Source organism: Ischnura elegans, chromosome 1 (genome assembly GCF_921293095.1).
Source record: "Ischnura elegans chromosome 1, ioIscEleg1.1, whole genome shotgun sequence".
Taxonomy (NCBI): Eukaryota; Metazoa; Arthropoda; class Insecta; order Odonata; family Coenagrionidae; genus Ischnura; species Ischnura elegans.
In genome coordinates this window covers 101,760,239-101,776,645 of record NC_060246.1, presented here as the reverse complement: position 1 = coordinate 101,776,645, position 16,407 = coordinate 101,760,239, and the positions used below count along the sequence as shown (strand labels likewise).

General features: G+C 37.0%; 1 protein-coding gene across 1 annotated transcript; it reads left to right on the top strand.

Annotated features, from left to right (window-relative positions):
• The first annotated feature begins 181 nt into the window (after window positions 1-181).
• On the top strand, window positions 182-11,138 carry LOC124167321 (protein bric-a-brac 2-like). Its single transcript, XM_046545303.1, has 5 exons — window positions 182-583; window positions 663-842; window positions 1,130-1,529; window positions 1,880-2,195; window positions 9,669-11,138. Exons 1-5 carry the CDS (start codon window positions 401-403, stop codon window positions 9,736-9,738), a joined length of 1,149 nt encoding a protein of 382 aa, XP_046401259.1. The 5' UTR covers window positions 182-400; the 3' UTR covers window positions 9,739-11,138.
• The last annotated feature ends 5,269 nt before the right edge of the window (window positions 11,139-16,407 follow it).

Here is a 16,407-nt window from a genome sequence, read left to right as displayed (position 1 = left end):
CTCAATGAAAAATGATAAATCATGGCTATGCTGTGATAATGGAAGATGAAAATTCCTCCCATTGATCGAAGAATTATGGACCAATGGCATCCCACTTAAATATTTACCCTTAATAAAAAAACCGCAACCCGCACGTCATTTACGCGTCTCAAATAGTTCCATTTTTACACACTGTTATGGCGTGGCGTTAAAGAATATCATTGCTCGGAAAGTTATGCATTCTAAGCGAAGGTGAAGTTTTCAGTTTTATGAAAGCTTGTGTTTTTTTACCTTAAATTAGTGGCCGATCTGTTTAGCATCTTCATTATCATGTATACGCGTTGACTTTTGCTGTAATCGGTTATTTATTTCGGACTTAATACTGTAAATATTTGGAAAAAGAAAAGTCTCTATCCACACAATGGCTACGGAACAGTTTTGCCTGCAATGGAATAATTTCCATTGCAATTTATCATCTGGGTTTGAGAACTTGTTCAAAAACGAAGATTTAGTTGATGTCACTTTAGCGTGTGATGGAAAATTTATCCAGGCTCACAAGATTATATTGTCCATTTGCAGTGAATACTTCAGATCGTTATTCAAGGTGATGTGAATTTTTTTTAAAATTATTATGAAGTAAGTTCGGACCGACATCAACATTCATTGTATTTTTTAAATTCCAGGTTAACCCATGTAAACATCCTATTGTAATTCTAAAGGACGTGAACTACAATGATTTAGTTTCAATACTTAAATTCATGTACTGTGGAAAGGTGAATGTCAGACAGGAAGACTTGCCAAGATTCTTGGAGATGGCTGAAATGCTTAAAATTAATGGTCTGGCGAATGAACGTTCTATGAAAGTGAGTATTTTGTTCAGTTAATGTTGTAATTTCTATTCAATGACACCCTTAATACGTTGGGCTTCCTTTCTCTTACTTTTGAACGAATAATTTCTCTAGTTTTAATAGTCAAGCCGCAATAATATCTTAATGATTCTTGTTTTCTTGAAGATTTGTTTTAATCGAAAATTGAATTATTGCTGGCATTGCATGCTTATATTAGGGTGTCGATTGGGGTCGTCATATTGTCTCCTCTGTTTTCTTATTTTGATTTCAATGCAACCCTTATGATTGTATTCTTTACACAGCAAAATTCGGACACTAGAAATTCGTTAATGAAAGAACGAAGAACCTTTGCCGGAGAGAAGGTTGTGTGTCAGCCTATATGGCCAACTTGGAGGGATGAGAAGTATATTCAGAATTCACCCTCACCTAATCCACTTGAACCTGAGGTCGAAACGTCGGTGGGGAGCATGCCTTCAAACGTTGAGCAGAGTTTCGGCAATGGAATGTTTGAAAGAGGTGTTTACGAAGACTCAATGCCCAGGGAAGAATCGTTTTCTGGAGAAATGAGCAATAGCTATCCCCCAATACCTTTGGTTAAGTATAATAGCCCAGAGCCTGCAGCTGAAAGTGGGACTACTATTGTAAAGCCTGCTAAAGTTTTAATTCATCAAAGCCCATCAGCAACTCCTACCACAAGTGTAGGTCAGTATTTCGACTATTTATGTTTTTAAGTTATAAATGTTATGTTTCTCAAATTGTATACTAAGTTAGTGTGTATAATTATGTTGATGGATGTATGGTTATTTTAAACCAGTAATACTTGAGATACTGAGAGGCTGCCTCCTTGCCTCACCCTTTATTTAACTAGCTCTTAGTGGTAACTGTGGAAGATTTAGTCATAACTATTTGGGAAGATGATCATTTCTTTAGTATGGAGTTGACCTTTCTGAGAAGCTTAAGTACAGTTATAATTGTAGTGTAATGTACAATCTCTCTGTATAAGAAATACTAAGAATGAAGTGTTTTATGATGTGACGTGCCATTTTTTTTAGGATCAAGTTCACTGAAAGATGAAGCTCCAAGCACATTGAGTGAGAAGCCGCCAGTTGTTGACAGGATACATCCACCCCCTTTAAGTGTTAAACCAGCAGCCCAAATGATAGATGAGACATCCTTACAAACTAGTGAAGATACGGAAATATATAAGTGTACTGCTTGCAGTAGAATATTCAAACGACGTGAAAGTTTAATGTCCCATGTTGACAATATTCATGGTCAAGGACGAGGTCCTTTCCATTGTTCTCTTTGTGGCCGCAAGGCTAAAAATAAGCACAGCTTAAGCACCCATATGACTGATTATCATAGAAGGTAAGAACTCTTAAACTTTTTCTCATTATGGCTAGGTTATTATGCTTCATGCCTGAATGCCTTTTCAGATAACTTTAGGCGTGTTGACACAATGATTGTGTTACCTGTGCAGGTAGATGCATTGGCACATTAATTACCAATGTCACACTGTGTAAATGCCTGAAATTGTAGCTGTGCAAATGCATGTATAGGAAATTACCTCTGTTCTAATTTCATGAATATATCCGAGCATGTGTCCTGCTAGTACTTGCGCGTGGAAAGGCATCGTACAAACTTTGCATTAGTTCATGTCATGTTGCACCTTGTCTCTTGAAATACTATGGTTTTAAATTCTGATTATTAATCACATGAAAACTAGGGGTTACTCTTTCAAAGATTTTCTTTAATTTTGAAGACTGCACGCGATGTGCATATGAGCGATTCGTCAAGGATTCCATGAAGGGGTTAAAATCTGAGAAAAGTGGGAAGGGTAAAGCTTCCGTCAAAATTGATGGCAATGAAGGTTCTATCGACACTCAGTAGTTCAGGCTATCACATTCACTGCTGCTTAAAATCCTCTGGACCACCGTATAAGTAGCAGTTGTAACTATAGGAGCAAAATGATGTCTTTTTGTATAATACTGTGGTTCCTCACACTTGAATATTGTTGTTGCGAAGGTGTTTGGATTAGTAGACTTGTGGGAAATTCCCTTACTTTCCTCAAATACTGACTCATCCATATCATTGTTTTCGTAGATTTAATTCAAAGCTTCTTTCCAACATCGGTACATGGCACTTCTTGTGCTTTACTATTTGCCATATGCTTCATGCTCATCAGCAGTTTCATGGTGCAGAACTCACGGCTATATAACTCGTGCCTTCCATTATGATTTATCTTATCCATTTTGTGCATATTTTATGAGTCATTAGAACTATTGGAATTATTTGGTGGTGTTCAGGTTTAATGTATAGGATGGTTCAGATTTTTTTTTACTGTGCCAGGATTTTTGTGACAATCAATGCCATTTTTTTCATTTTCCTTATGATTTGTTGAAAGTATTTTTAGATCAAAGGATCCATTAAAAAATGCTTTTGATAGAAAGCCAAGTAGCTTCTATACTCATGATGCTGCCTATCATCGAAATATAAGAGTTTTAAACAAAAGTTATATTTTACTTTAAGTTGTTGAAGATGAAGTTTTCATTTTCGAGCTACCTTGCTGTCTTCTATCAAATCATCTCCCTACTGGCCATACTAATTAGGCGAGGAAGCTTGCTGGGTGGTAACTGATAATTGCAATTTTTGGCAAGCATCTGAGTCCAGGGAAGAAAGGTTTAATCCCTGCATTAAATAAAGTACAAATCTTTGTGTGAATTATTATGAATCAGTATAGGGAATAAATTATTTTACTGCTGTTACGAGAACTATTTTGGGAACCATTAAGGAACCCCCAAAAATTTTCTCAATGGTCTCACCTTACATACTAAATTCCTGTACGTCAGTACCTCTACACTCAGGAAAATGAATTTTTCTTTGCAGTATTTTTGACATTAGTAATTATGCCAAGAACGGTCAATTAACCCTTACCATTAAGAACCTAAAATACTACTTCTCAAGTATTTCACATGCTGGCTGAATTTGGGTGCACCTCTCTCATCAGCGTATTTTAGCTTTGGTGATGTTACGGTTAATTTTTTGTAGTCTTGGCACTTCGATGCATGTTAGTACCATGTTTATAGGTGGTGTGATCTTAATGATGGGAATATCAACGTACAAAATTTAAGTCGTTCTGAAGTGGTTTGAGGATTTGGTTTGTGTGGTGGCGTGAGTGTTTACTCTGCCTGGGTTCAAATCCCAGCTGTGGGTTAGATTATTCATAGATTCATAGCTCAATTCCTGCTTGGGTGATGTACAGTGCCAGAAGTGAAGTATTTTATCTTTCAAATGGGTACTATACCATGGTCCCTCGCAGTGGCATAACGATGAGGGGGACAGATCCCCCCTCCCATGGATGCCGACTCACAAAAAATATTAGGGGGGCCCAAACCGGGGATCTTACCTCGGGAAATTTTATAAGTAGTGAGTTTTAAGTTTTTTAAGCATTTTAGAAGAGTCATATGATCAACATTATAACCCGGATAACTCGAATCTCGATATCTGGACACTCCGGGGAAAATCGACAATCCTGACAATTTTTTCCTCACACCCATAACGAATTTTTGATGGGGCTCGGGCCCCCTCAGGCCCCATGGAGTCGGCGCCACTGCCCCCTCCTACCCCAAAGTCTCCGAAAAATTAAAAAAATGTTTAAAACTATTGTCTAGTTTTGACATATAATAACTTCATCTGCTTCAAGTAGTAATAATAATATATTATTTGTCTAATGACCTGTAGATTGAAGACAAAATACATATATCAAGTTAAGGATCATTTATTAATATTATGGCAGAGAGATGAGTCACTGAATGCCGACCAGTGACTAACCCCCATTGCCTGGGAAGGGGTCTCACAATTCATATTCCTAGTTACGCCACTTGTCCCTTGAGTACCTTTTATTTTTAGAAAACTAATGCCAACATCAAGCTACTCTCTACCTCTACGTCCCTCTCCTTCCATCCAGTTACAGGGTTCAGCCCTCCAACATTTCTTCCTTTGTGGCCCCCGCCCACCATACTTCCCCTTAGGAGACGACCATCCCAGGGACACTTATCCTCTGACTTACTCTCAGCTGTGACAAGATGTGAACTGAGATCACGATCTCGTATCCAAAATTTTCTAAAAATCTGATAGTATTAACTACTGCTGCCAGAGTGCTAAATTTAAAATATTTTTGAAAAATCAGCTGCAAACAAACAAGTGCCTAGATAGGGTCCAGGCTATAATAACTACAGTAGTTGCGGAAATAACCAATGCTCACTATATTTTGGCATTATGCAAACAAACTTTTAGCTCATTTAACAACATTTTTTGGTCTCCTCATGGGTGGGAATAGACCAAAACTTAGTTTCTGGCAAAACTTAGTCCCTACTTCCATCAAGTCTCTAACAGCTCAAGCGGTCTGTCACATCTTCCAAATGGAAAGGGATTGAAAGCTATGCATGCAATTACTTTGATCTTAGATCTTTTTCAAATACAGTGAGGGTATTTGGGAGGTGAGCCTAAAATTTGTATGAATTATTGTCATCAAAGCCTATAATAGTTGGAAAGTCTCCACTGGGGAAGAGGGAACAGCTTTTCAAGTAGATATTGGGAATCGATGTTGACAGAGGTCCCACAAGGATTACTTCCAAGGTGCCCAGTCTCAAGCTCACTAGCTTGGTCATCAGTGAAAGGAGTAGAGTTTTGGGTAGGAAAAAGGAATTAGTGATTCTTGCTTGTTCTTTTAGTCCTTCTCAACGTCTCGGAGAGAAATTTAATTTGTAATCATAGTCAAAAGAATTTAATTTTTGACATTGATGGAGGAGAATAAAATTTAAATTTATGGCTTCACCAGGTCTCGAACAGAATTTCCAAGCGATAATCATCTTGTAGGCTAGAATTTGGGCCATAAGAGGCTTGAACAATTGGATGACATCCGTTGGCTTGAACTACCATACAGCCATGAGTATAATGGAATATGACTTGCATATTTTATTTTTTAATGAACTTGCTTTGAAAGCTGAAGATTCCTTCCCAGACTGGGTAATTTTTTTTAACTTGTGGCATTTTATTTTCATCCGTGCTGAAGTTTGTAATTACTTTAGTTTTAAAAAACACTTCATTTTGCTATAATGTCAATCTGTTTTAGCCTATGTTCTGGTGAAAACAGTTTACTAATCATAAAGGCTATGAATATGGCATTAATTTAAAGATTTCTATTTGTACTAAACTATGTATTGATTTAAAAATACTGAGGTAGCAAAATTTAGTAATAGGATAGAAGATAGAGGCAAAGGATAGAAAATTGTCCGTAAGGCACGAAACCTGGGCTTCAATAATAGATCCAAAGCTTTGTCCAAGGGGGCAACTACCCCTAAGATGATAAAAAAATCTCCCATGATCCCTGAATGTGTAGAAAGGCCATGAGTGGAGTGGTAGGTGCTCTTAGGGGATAAAGGTTTGGAGGGAAAGGCAAATATCTGCCCTTGGTGGGTTATAAAGAGAGGCTAGGAATGGGATGTATGATCAGCAGTGTGGCTGGTGCCTATAGGAAGAGATGCATCTTCCTAGGGTGTGAAATGTAAGAGAAAGGAATTTTGCAAGGGAATACCATTCAACGTTCTGTATCTCAGGCAGGAAAAACAGTGGGATTGGTTGTGAAGAAAATGAGTCTCTGTGGGAAACGGGAGAGGGTTAGAAAGGGCTTTCACTAAACTGCCCAAAACCCCTGCATGTAACCCTCACGAAGGTCTTGTCCAGGTCAAAAAAGGGTTTCTGTGATAGGGATCTAATCTTTTAAACTGATACTTAAAGATTAGAAAGAAACTTATGCAAAGAGTGTAATACATGAAAGGCCTCTTGTAGAAACAAAAACAAGTAGGTGAAAACCATAACTTGCAGCATGTTGCTATTAATGATAGGATTGGCACTTTGGATTTGCAAAATTTTTATGCTCCCTTGGTGGCTTCATGAAGTTCTACTGCTGGCTGGTCTGCAGTTATTGTTAACAAGTTTGTACCAGAAAAGTTAGGCAGGGGCGGATCCAGGATTTCTTTCTGGAGGGGGAGGGGGCACAAGCAAGGCCATATCAGGATTTTGTTCTGGTGGGGGGGGGGGCGGGGACAAGGATACCTCGTAATATAAAACAAAGGCAATGATAATGGGACCTTATTGAAAATCTTGCATATTTTTTAAGGGTCCAGGTGGCCTTTTGCCCCCCCTAGATCCGCCTATGCAGTTAGGCCTAAGAAATGCTCTGAGGAAAAGCTGTTACCAGGCATGACATGAAAGTGGGTAGTTCTTTGAAAATTGGCCCAAAAGCTCGTGTTTCCCCTTGTTTAGACTCTTGAGTGACTATCACAGGACATTCCTTTAAGTGCCCACATTTTTTTGGTGGGTTTACTCACAACTGATCCTATAAAAAAATTTACTGATCTTTAAAGACATAAATAAAATTTTAAAATAATTTAAAATGTTCTTTGGTTCTCTTCCAATCATCAAGGTGAATGACTGGGGATATGAATAGTGTTACGGCTTAGCTGCTCACTGGGAGGCGGACTCTGAAATTATCCTGAGAGAAATTTTTGGATCTATCCTTCATATGTAATTAAAATGAAAGTGAAAATAACTTTTCGTCAGCAAGTTCCAATTTAATTATGGGATTATATAAGATTATGCAAAACTATCAATTAAAGCGAAGGCATCTTATAGTTTGGTCTTGCAGATATGGAGTATAATGTAGAAATAATATCCAATATAGAGGGGGCAGATACCCCTGAACCCTACCCACTCTCCCTTTGTACCTATCATACCTAGAAAATACTATTTAATACTGCGTAGAATCTGAGTTTTATCTAGAGAATCTATTTAATACTGGGTTATCCTGTGGAAACATTTTTTGTAAAATCTTGTTTCCTTAGCTGGTACAGTTCATCAGTACTTGGCGATAATATTATGTATAATAATCTCAGAAATACAGTGAAACCTCAATTTTACACTTTTGAATGGACCCCTTACAAAAAGTGCAAAATTGAGGAAATTGTAAAATAGAGTATCATCGTTTACAGACGGTATTGTTTGGGACCTCATAAAAAGTGTGCAAAATCAGGGAAAATGTAAAATGGAGGAATGTAAAATCGAGGTTTCACTGTATGTTCAATATGTTTTTCTCTTAAATGCAACTACCTATATTCTTCACTTAGTGAAATATTTTATTTTATGTGTTTGCAGATGTGTTATGGAATCAGCAACAGCACTGCATTTTGGCGGTGGAAATATTCTTATCTATTATGAAGAATGAAAAAGAATTTTCTTCTTCTTCGAAAGAAACTTCATACTTTCACATGAAATATTTATTCACATATTTACACGTCCATGGTTTCAACGTAAGACGTCATCATCAGGTGAACTCAACGGAGGTTCATCACATGGATTTATACCAGGCTTGGTGGGGGAGGGAGGAAGGTAACTAGGTTGAACGGATTGGTCAACAGAGATGAGGGAGGGGGAAAGAACTTGGTCTTACGGTAGAAAGAAGTTAGTGGGAGGAGGCTCCCTTAGGGAGGGTATTGCAGGTGGAAGGAGGGGTTTGGGTGAGAGAGAGGCCAAAGGGTTCGTCATGTTGTTAGCCTAGGAATTTAGGACTGGGAGGTTTAAAAGAGCCTTCCCACCTCCCCCACCAAGCCTAATATAAAATGATGTAATGGACCTCTGTAGAAGAGGGTAGTTTCCTTCATCAAAGAAAACGAAAGGCATTGATTGCGACTCGTTACCCACCATTAGTGTGTTCATAATATACGAATTATTTGGTTTTAGAAATACCGGTTTAGACGAATGGCAAGGGTCAATTTTATCCTCATTTGAAAAAGGCCAGATTGGCGCCCATGCGATGCCATTCCACGTGACGTCACAGGGACCTTGATTCTATATGAGTAGTCAGGAGTTTTACATCGTCTGAGATTACCAATGCATGCATGAGGCACTGAGCTCAGGGAAACATGTCTTAAAAACCACTTATTAAAACTGGCTAAGGCCGGAAAGTTTTCTTCGTTTGATTAGGTATTAATAATCCTTATTTTAGCCAAGTGTTACCAGCTAGCAGGGTACTCTGCTACCTGCTAGCATCCTGCGTCGTATCAACGCTCAAAGCCTCGCCCCAAGGTCACCTCACTTGTGGCAGCGGGAACCAGAACGACATCACACGGAGTTTTCCCGGCATTCATACTTAACCGTCACGTTTTCGCGCGCTTGAAAATTTTCACTTTTCATTTTACCGCGAAAAATAGATATCGTCATTTAAAAATCTAAAAGCGTGAAATACTTACTCCAGGAGTAATAATCTTTCGATTTAGGCAATAAAAAAATAATAGGAAACCACCCTATACACCTGATGATGATATCTTACGTTGAAACCATGGTCATGTAAATAAATATTTCCTGTGAAAGTACAAAGTTTCTTCTTTTTCATTCTTCACAATGAATCGCTTTCACAAGTTACGCCTCAAACCATCAATTCTTAATTTTTAATTTCAGCTGATAATATTGTCACAGTACTGTGAAAATCCTGAAATTATGCATGTCAATCATTTTTACTAGCATCTTTTCTCCTATATTTTATCTAATAATATCCTAATATGGGCTTTGAGTCAAGAACTTAAGTCTACTCTAAAAGTGAAGCATTTCCTAATTCAGTGACGGAATCTGTGGATTTTTTTACCTCCTCGTTGTGCTGGGCATTTTATGAAGAGTGGTACATATATATTTTCCTAGAAATATTTAATGTTAACTTATGCTATTATTTCTTATCACTCGCAAATCATTTTGTTGAATTAATTCCCTTTTCTCTCTCTCCCACAGGCCCAAGAAGAAGTTTAAGCAAGCTTTTCCTGCGCCTGAGCCTTCGCCCAAAAATGAAGCTGTTAGTTAAATTAGCTGCTCTGTACTTAAGAATCTGCTCATGATCGGAAATGTAGTTGAGTAAACATTCCTGAGTTCACACCAGTAGAAGAGCCAGGTGTGGTTTAGGGGTGTGTAGGTATCCCTTTTTGCTCCTTCACCTCTGCTGAATTGGCACCACTCATTTATTCTTTGATAAAAAGCGAAAGCTAGCATTTTGCAGAGAAATAAGGCTCTCCCCTGGTCCCGTTTTCCCCAGTTTGCTGAGTGGCTGGCTCCCCTACTGGTCCACGCTGTGTAACATGTATTTGGTGCTTTCGAGGGAACTATTGTTTTAAGATGTGATTGTATACAAGTGCACATTAATGTTATAAGCAACTGTCATCAATTTTATGTGTATTTATCATGCCCGAATGCTATTTAATTGCCCTCTTTCACATAGAGACTAATATGAATCTAACACCATCTAGAATATAAATGTAGCTGTATTTTCTTATTTACTTTTTTTTGTCTCTTTATTTTTACTTTTTTGTAAGAAATTTACTAATAAATTGCTCTGTCAAAGGTCTGCACCTTGTTTACATTTATTAATGTAGCATGCAGTTAATGTACTATTTATTTTGGCTTTAAATTAGTTGTCTAAATTGTGTTATCAACATTTTACTTTTGTACTATAAGATCATAGTGACTATAATGTGTGTTGCAAAGATCATTTTCTGCTTTTTTCTTCATTTATGTATTTGAAATACAAGATGAATTTCACATGGAATGAATTATAATTGTTTTCTATACTTAAGTCTATAGAATATTTTGTTTTTTTGGCATCAAATTATCTGTAAAATATATATTCAATTAAATTATCCAGACTGTGCCTTATACCTGAGCTAGGGTATTTAATTTTACCTCATTTTTAGACATTAAACAGTGTTAGATTTATGGCTTATTTAACAAGTTTCTCAAAAGCTTAAGTATAGGAAATAACAAGCCACTTGCATTAATCAAACTCATCAACGAATTTTAGACCTGTAATGAGACCTACATAACAAGATGAACATTACCTTTATATAAAGTGTTTTCTATCAATTAGGAATATTTATCTCTAAATTCATTGGCATGCTTAGCTTGCTCTTTACTAACTGTTATGATGCTATTTAATATTAGTGATTAGCTAATGATAAATTCATAGCCAACATTTAATGTAGTGATAAAAGTTATTTTATAATTACTTATGAATTTGGATTTCTTTCTTTGAAATGGTTTCCAATTCTTTGAGTGAATTTTTTCAGATTGATGTAACCCATTGTTTTCACATGTCATTGTTATTTATATTTTTTTAAGCTTTGATATTTGTAGAAGAAATATATTAATTAATAAAAAATGGAAATTACTTGAATAAAATGGTAATTTAGCATTTACCATGAACTGATATCATTCATGGGTTTCATTCTCAAAGATGTTTGACCTGAAGGTCTAATGTAATATCCAAATCCTTAGTCAAATCAACTTCTTTTCTGTATTAAAAGTTAATTGTATGTACCTATGAACAAGTACATTGAGGGGAAACAAAATATGAACACAAACTGGGCATAGTAGTGATGGAACCACACGTTACTTTTCATGATTGTTATAGGAAAAAATCAGCAGTATGGTGGAGTCTCAAAATGGGTAACGTAAAATGTTGAGAGAAGAGGAATTAAGGGCAAGACCTCCTAAGTTATAACTTATATTGTACATGCATATAAGTAGCCTTTTAATGAAATACAGATTTTCGTGAGTTGCTTTACTTACAACCGGTACTTTAGTATATGACTTCGGACTTTGGTGAAAAGGAGGTTCTTGGGATACAAAGTAGATGGTGTGCTTGATAATTGGTGAAAGAGTTAATTAATTCACCGTAGATTTCAACAATTGCTGTTATCAAGGTCTTCCTTATTGAACATGTACCTAATCCTTTAATAAGAACCCATTGCTGCCGAGGAATACTGACGAAGTTTTAGTCATAGCCATTGTGAATGGGCAAACTTGGTGTGTGCGATTCTCTATGTAAATAAGTTTAGTACTATTTAATGAGGTTGAATAATAAGTGGGAGGACACAAAATACTGTGATGGGAATGGCATCAAGCTTTGAGGGAATATTTGAGGTTGACTGACATTTCAGAATGTGCTTTGAGCTTGAACTGCAGGAAAAAAATGTAAATGGCTGATATACTTAGGTGAGTACTGTAAAATGTTGCCCTACAGAGGATTAGTTTTTTACTAGTTTGCTACTTCCCTCGAATCTCTCCTTGACCTAAAAATTTTTGTTTTATGAGCAGCTCTTTAGTATAGAACTAATCCTACTCCTGGGTTGATGTAGCAGCTAATGAGTCACGAATTCTTTTTCTTATGAACTATGGTAACTTCATTTCTTATGTTTATTCTATAGCTGCATCTAAGATAAGCAATATTTCTGCCTTTTTTTATAGTACTCTTCGCCAAGAATAATCAGTGTTGTACATCCGGCTTACCTTTTGTGCTTATTTGGCTTCTCCTTTATCGCTTACTATCCAGCTCATTGCATGTTTGTGGTATTTTCCATTTTCCTTTCTTTTTAGGCTTTTCTTGAAATTTTAATGAGCATTTCACGTGGCATTCAATATGACTGTTAGTTTTCATGTATTTTAGGTAATTTTAACTGTTATTAGTAAAAGTTTGCATATGCTAATAATTTAGATTAGATTTGGTTGTATTTTATTCTTTAATCACAAGGTTTTTTGTAAGTTTGCATTTGTGCTTGTGTTTTTCCTTCATACTGCTATTTTACAACTATACAGTTTCACAAGCCTGCCAACTTGCATGTCAGCAGTTCCTTAAGTCTGAATTACCCATTTTTGACTTTTAAAAATCTTGAAAAAGAACTTGCACTTTAAAGCATTTGAACCATGACGAATCATTATTCTCATTAGACTTGAATGGTGGGGGAGGTATAAAAATTTTCTCAGGGGGGTTAAACAATTTTAGCACAAAACTCTGACTTGATGCTTAATTTCAGAGAGAAAACATGATTGATGAGCAGCTATTTGGTCTCACTGCTTAGGACCAAGTACATACGTATGACTAAAGATGGGAAAGATTATACAAGCCATCATGCTAGTGATAATGTGGAATTTCTACCATGCTTGTTTTATATCAGTTTATACTTGACCCATCATTGGTCTAAAGAAGTGTTTTAGTAATTTTTGGCATGGGCAAGTTCAATTACTGTTTTATTCTGTAGTTTTTCAATGTATTCCCAATGTTATTCCTCTTTTAGATCTATCAAATTAGGAAATACATATTCCAAGCTGGTAAACCTGATACCCAACGATATCACATAAAATACCCTAACTACTGTGCCATTCTATATTATTTTCATAATTTATTGATAAATGTTAAGTTTTCCGTGAACTTTATATCAAACCAAATGCCCTGCAAGTGTTAATTGTGTTGCAGTCAAAGATGCTTTTCATCTTGAATTTTAACCTTTTTCCATGTAAATTCCATTCTACTGTAGTTTGGCACCTTCTTGAAATTGTATGTGGTTTGGATTTACAAATGTAGGTATTACCATCGTTGATATGTAATTTTTGCTGGTAATAATTAGGTGGTGAAACTTTTTGGGCAGTTTGCATTAGTGCCTTCCTTTTTTATGCTGTTTCAACACCTTATAGTTTGTCCCGTTTGTCCTTCATTTGTTTCCCCTCATCTTTATCCCTGTCACTTTGACTTTAGGTCTATCATTCATTTCCCTTGGGCTACAATCTTGCTGTGGTGGAAATGCTTGTGTGTTAGGGCTGCATGGTGTGGGTAATTCTCAGTTAATCCCAGTATGGCCACCCATGCCAGGTAGGTCAAAGATTAAGAGTCATACACAAGGTAACATGTGATCTTGTCATTTGAAAAATAATTCTAAAGGATGTGGATTGCCATGCTGGCTATCCCTTTCCTTAAAGCATAGAGTAGAATCAAATGAATCTCTGATACAGAACCTGTTCCATTTGGGTGAGGGCTATTCAAGATGGGATCTCAAGGGCTTCAATGTCTCTCGCATGCAAAGACCAAGAAAGAAGAAAAAAATATTGAAGAGAAGGATGCAGAAATAAATATATTGGAACACAGAATGTTAGGATAATGATGAGGGTCAGTAAATTTGAGAATACCCAAGAGGAAAGGGAGAAAATATATTGGGAATGTGTGAGGTGAGATGGTAGGAGCATGAGAACTACTGGAGTGATAGGCACAGAGTATGTAATATAAAGTGATGGGAAGGTGAAGCCACAAGAGTTGGCATGGTATTGAACGGGAAATTAGGTAAGAGAGTAAGCACATTGCTCCCACCTATAGTGGTGGTTCAAGTGTATGTGCCGACTATGAACTTGATGGGCATCTGGAGGAAATAGAGAGATCCTGAGTGGGAAATACCTAATACATATGTAGTGATGGAGGACTGAAATGCTCCGGGAGGGGAATCGAGAGATGGAAATGAAGTCGGGGAATTTGGATTAAGAATGGGAAACTACCTTGGAAAGAAAGCGGTAGATTTTTGTTAGGTAAACAGCATATATGTATGAAAACACATAGTAGTAGAAATATAATTACAGGTCAGCCAGGGTTGGAGGCTGTAGCCAGGGAAGGCAGGCTTAGGAGTTACACCATGACAATAGCCTCCCAGGGACATATACTTGTTCAGGCCAAAACTTATTCTTAATGAGAATTAAGGTAAAAATATATATAAACCAAAAGGCATTAAAAATGGAACATAGAAGCTCTAAAAGGTGATAAAGAGATGGGTATCTCTTCTAAGATGGTTCAAGGGATACAGGGTCAGTGGTGCTGACTCCATGGGGCCTGAAAAATTCGTTATGGGCGTGAGGAAAAAATGTGTTAGGCTTGTCGATTTTCCCTGGAGTGTCCAGATATCGAGATTCGAGTTATCAGGGTTCTAATGTTGATCATATGAATCTTCTAAAATGCTTTAAAAAAACTTTAAACTCACTTCTTATAAAATTTCCCGGGTCAAGATCCCTTGTTTAGGCCCCCCCAATATTTTTTATAAGTCGGCATCCCTGTACAGGGTGCAAGCAGAATGTATAGGAGGGGTGCAGACAATATTAAGCAGGAAAAAATGAAAGTATCAGAGAAGTGGAAGAATGTGTAAACGGAGCAAAGAAAGAGGATGAATAGGGGAATAATAATTTCCAGAGGGTAATCAAGAATTCAAGCACACCTTTGTCGAAATGACGATTTCAGCCCTTTCGCAACTATTGTTGGAAATTTTTGGCAACACGTTCTTGACCTGGGAGACGGAAGCCGAAAATTTCCATTGGAGATTTTCCTATGCAGGCAAATGAATGCCAAAAATATCTCCTTGCTCTTCCCCATTTATGGCAATTGCAGGTACGTGAAGTCTTAGTTCCGAGACCCAATGCAGTGGGAATCAGGCCTTATCCTCCAGGTCCTTATCTATAGGTCCGAGAACCTGGACTATTCATCGAATATAACACCTCTTTGCGCAGTGGCGTAGCCAGGGGGGGTTCAGGGAGTCTGGATCCCCCCCAAAATATAAAAACACAATTATTTTCCTACATAAAAGAAAAAAAATATTAAAAAATGATGAATTTTAATGTATTTCTTTAACAAATGAATTTTTTTTTATTATGAAAAGTGTTAAAATTAGTAAAAAAACCCATTACTTAGAAGCCTGTTTTTCAAAAATTTCCCCCCCCTGGTTTTAGACCCCCCCACGTACGAAATTCCTGGCTACACCACTGTCTTTGCGGTAAGGTTAAGTTCATACTATTGTTAATTCAGTCATTTTGCAAAATAAATATTTGTTCCTTTCTCAAAATATATAAACTAAGAATTAATCCTTTGTCTTTTGAGCAGCATTTACAATTTTTAATAGGAATTCTACCATAAATATTAGCTAATATCTCGATTCAGTATATACATATATCAATTTGGAAATTATTAATGCATTAAATCCATTAATATTGAAGGTAAAGCTTTGTTCAAAATTTGACAATGTACAGAAAAAACCGAGAAACTCAATTCAAAGTCTGCAATTTACTTGCAAGCTAGAATTTTCCATATAGCTAATTCATATAAACAAATCATAAGTTGACTGCAAATCAATGCCACTGATAGGGTCATAACCTCAGAAAGGAGGGAGTCGAACTACCCTCAGAGTCGGAGATAATGTGGGGTCCCCACTAGGAAGGGTCGAAAAAGGTTGGAGATGAGAGTGTGTGATTATCCGCAACACCCTTCTTAACGAATGTCCTGAAAAAATGCTCCATACAGAAGGGACCAAAGAGTCTCTTGGAGCTTAGTCCAGCAGCCATGCTAAGGTAACACTCCACTGTCTCAAAAGGGATAAGTACAAGAAAAGTTGAAGAAGGTTGGAGGCTGTATGCCAGAATAAAGTTGTTATCAGCCAGATATAGAGGGTCGTAATTGGTTGGCCAGATTGCAGATGGTTGGTCAATTTGCGTGGCACCATCCAATCTGTCAACCCTTCCATCCTTATCCCTACCCTGTAGGCATCGTCAGGCTCATTTTGTGGCGACCCTTCCGTAACTTTTTTTTCCTTCCTCTCCACCCCCCTCACAAATACCATATTTATCTGAATATAGTCCCCCCTTTTTTTCCAAAAAAGCCCATTGTAAAAGTAATGGGGGG

Coding starts and splice junctions, on each gene's coding strand:
- LOC124167321 (XM_046545303.1), top strand. CDS start 401: ATGGCTACGGAACAGTTTTGCCTGCAATGGAATAATTTCCATTGCAAT. Junction 584..662: donor ACTTCAGATCGTTATTCAAG/GTGATGTGAATT, acceptor TTTAAATTCCAG/GTTAACCCATGTAAACATCC. Junction 843..1,129: donor CGAATGAACGTTCTATGAAA/GTGAGTATTTTG, acceptor TTCTTTACACAG/CAAAATTCGGACACTAGAAA.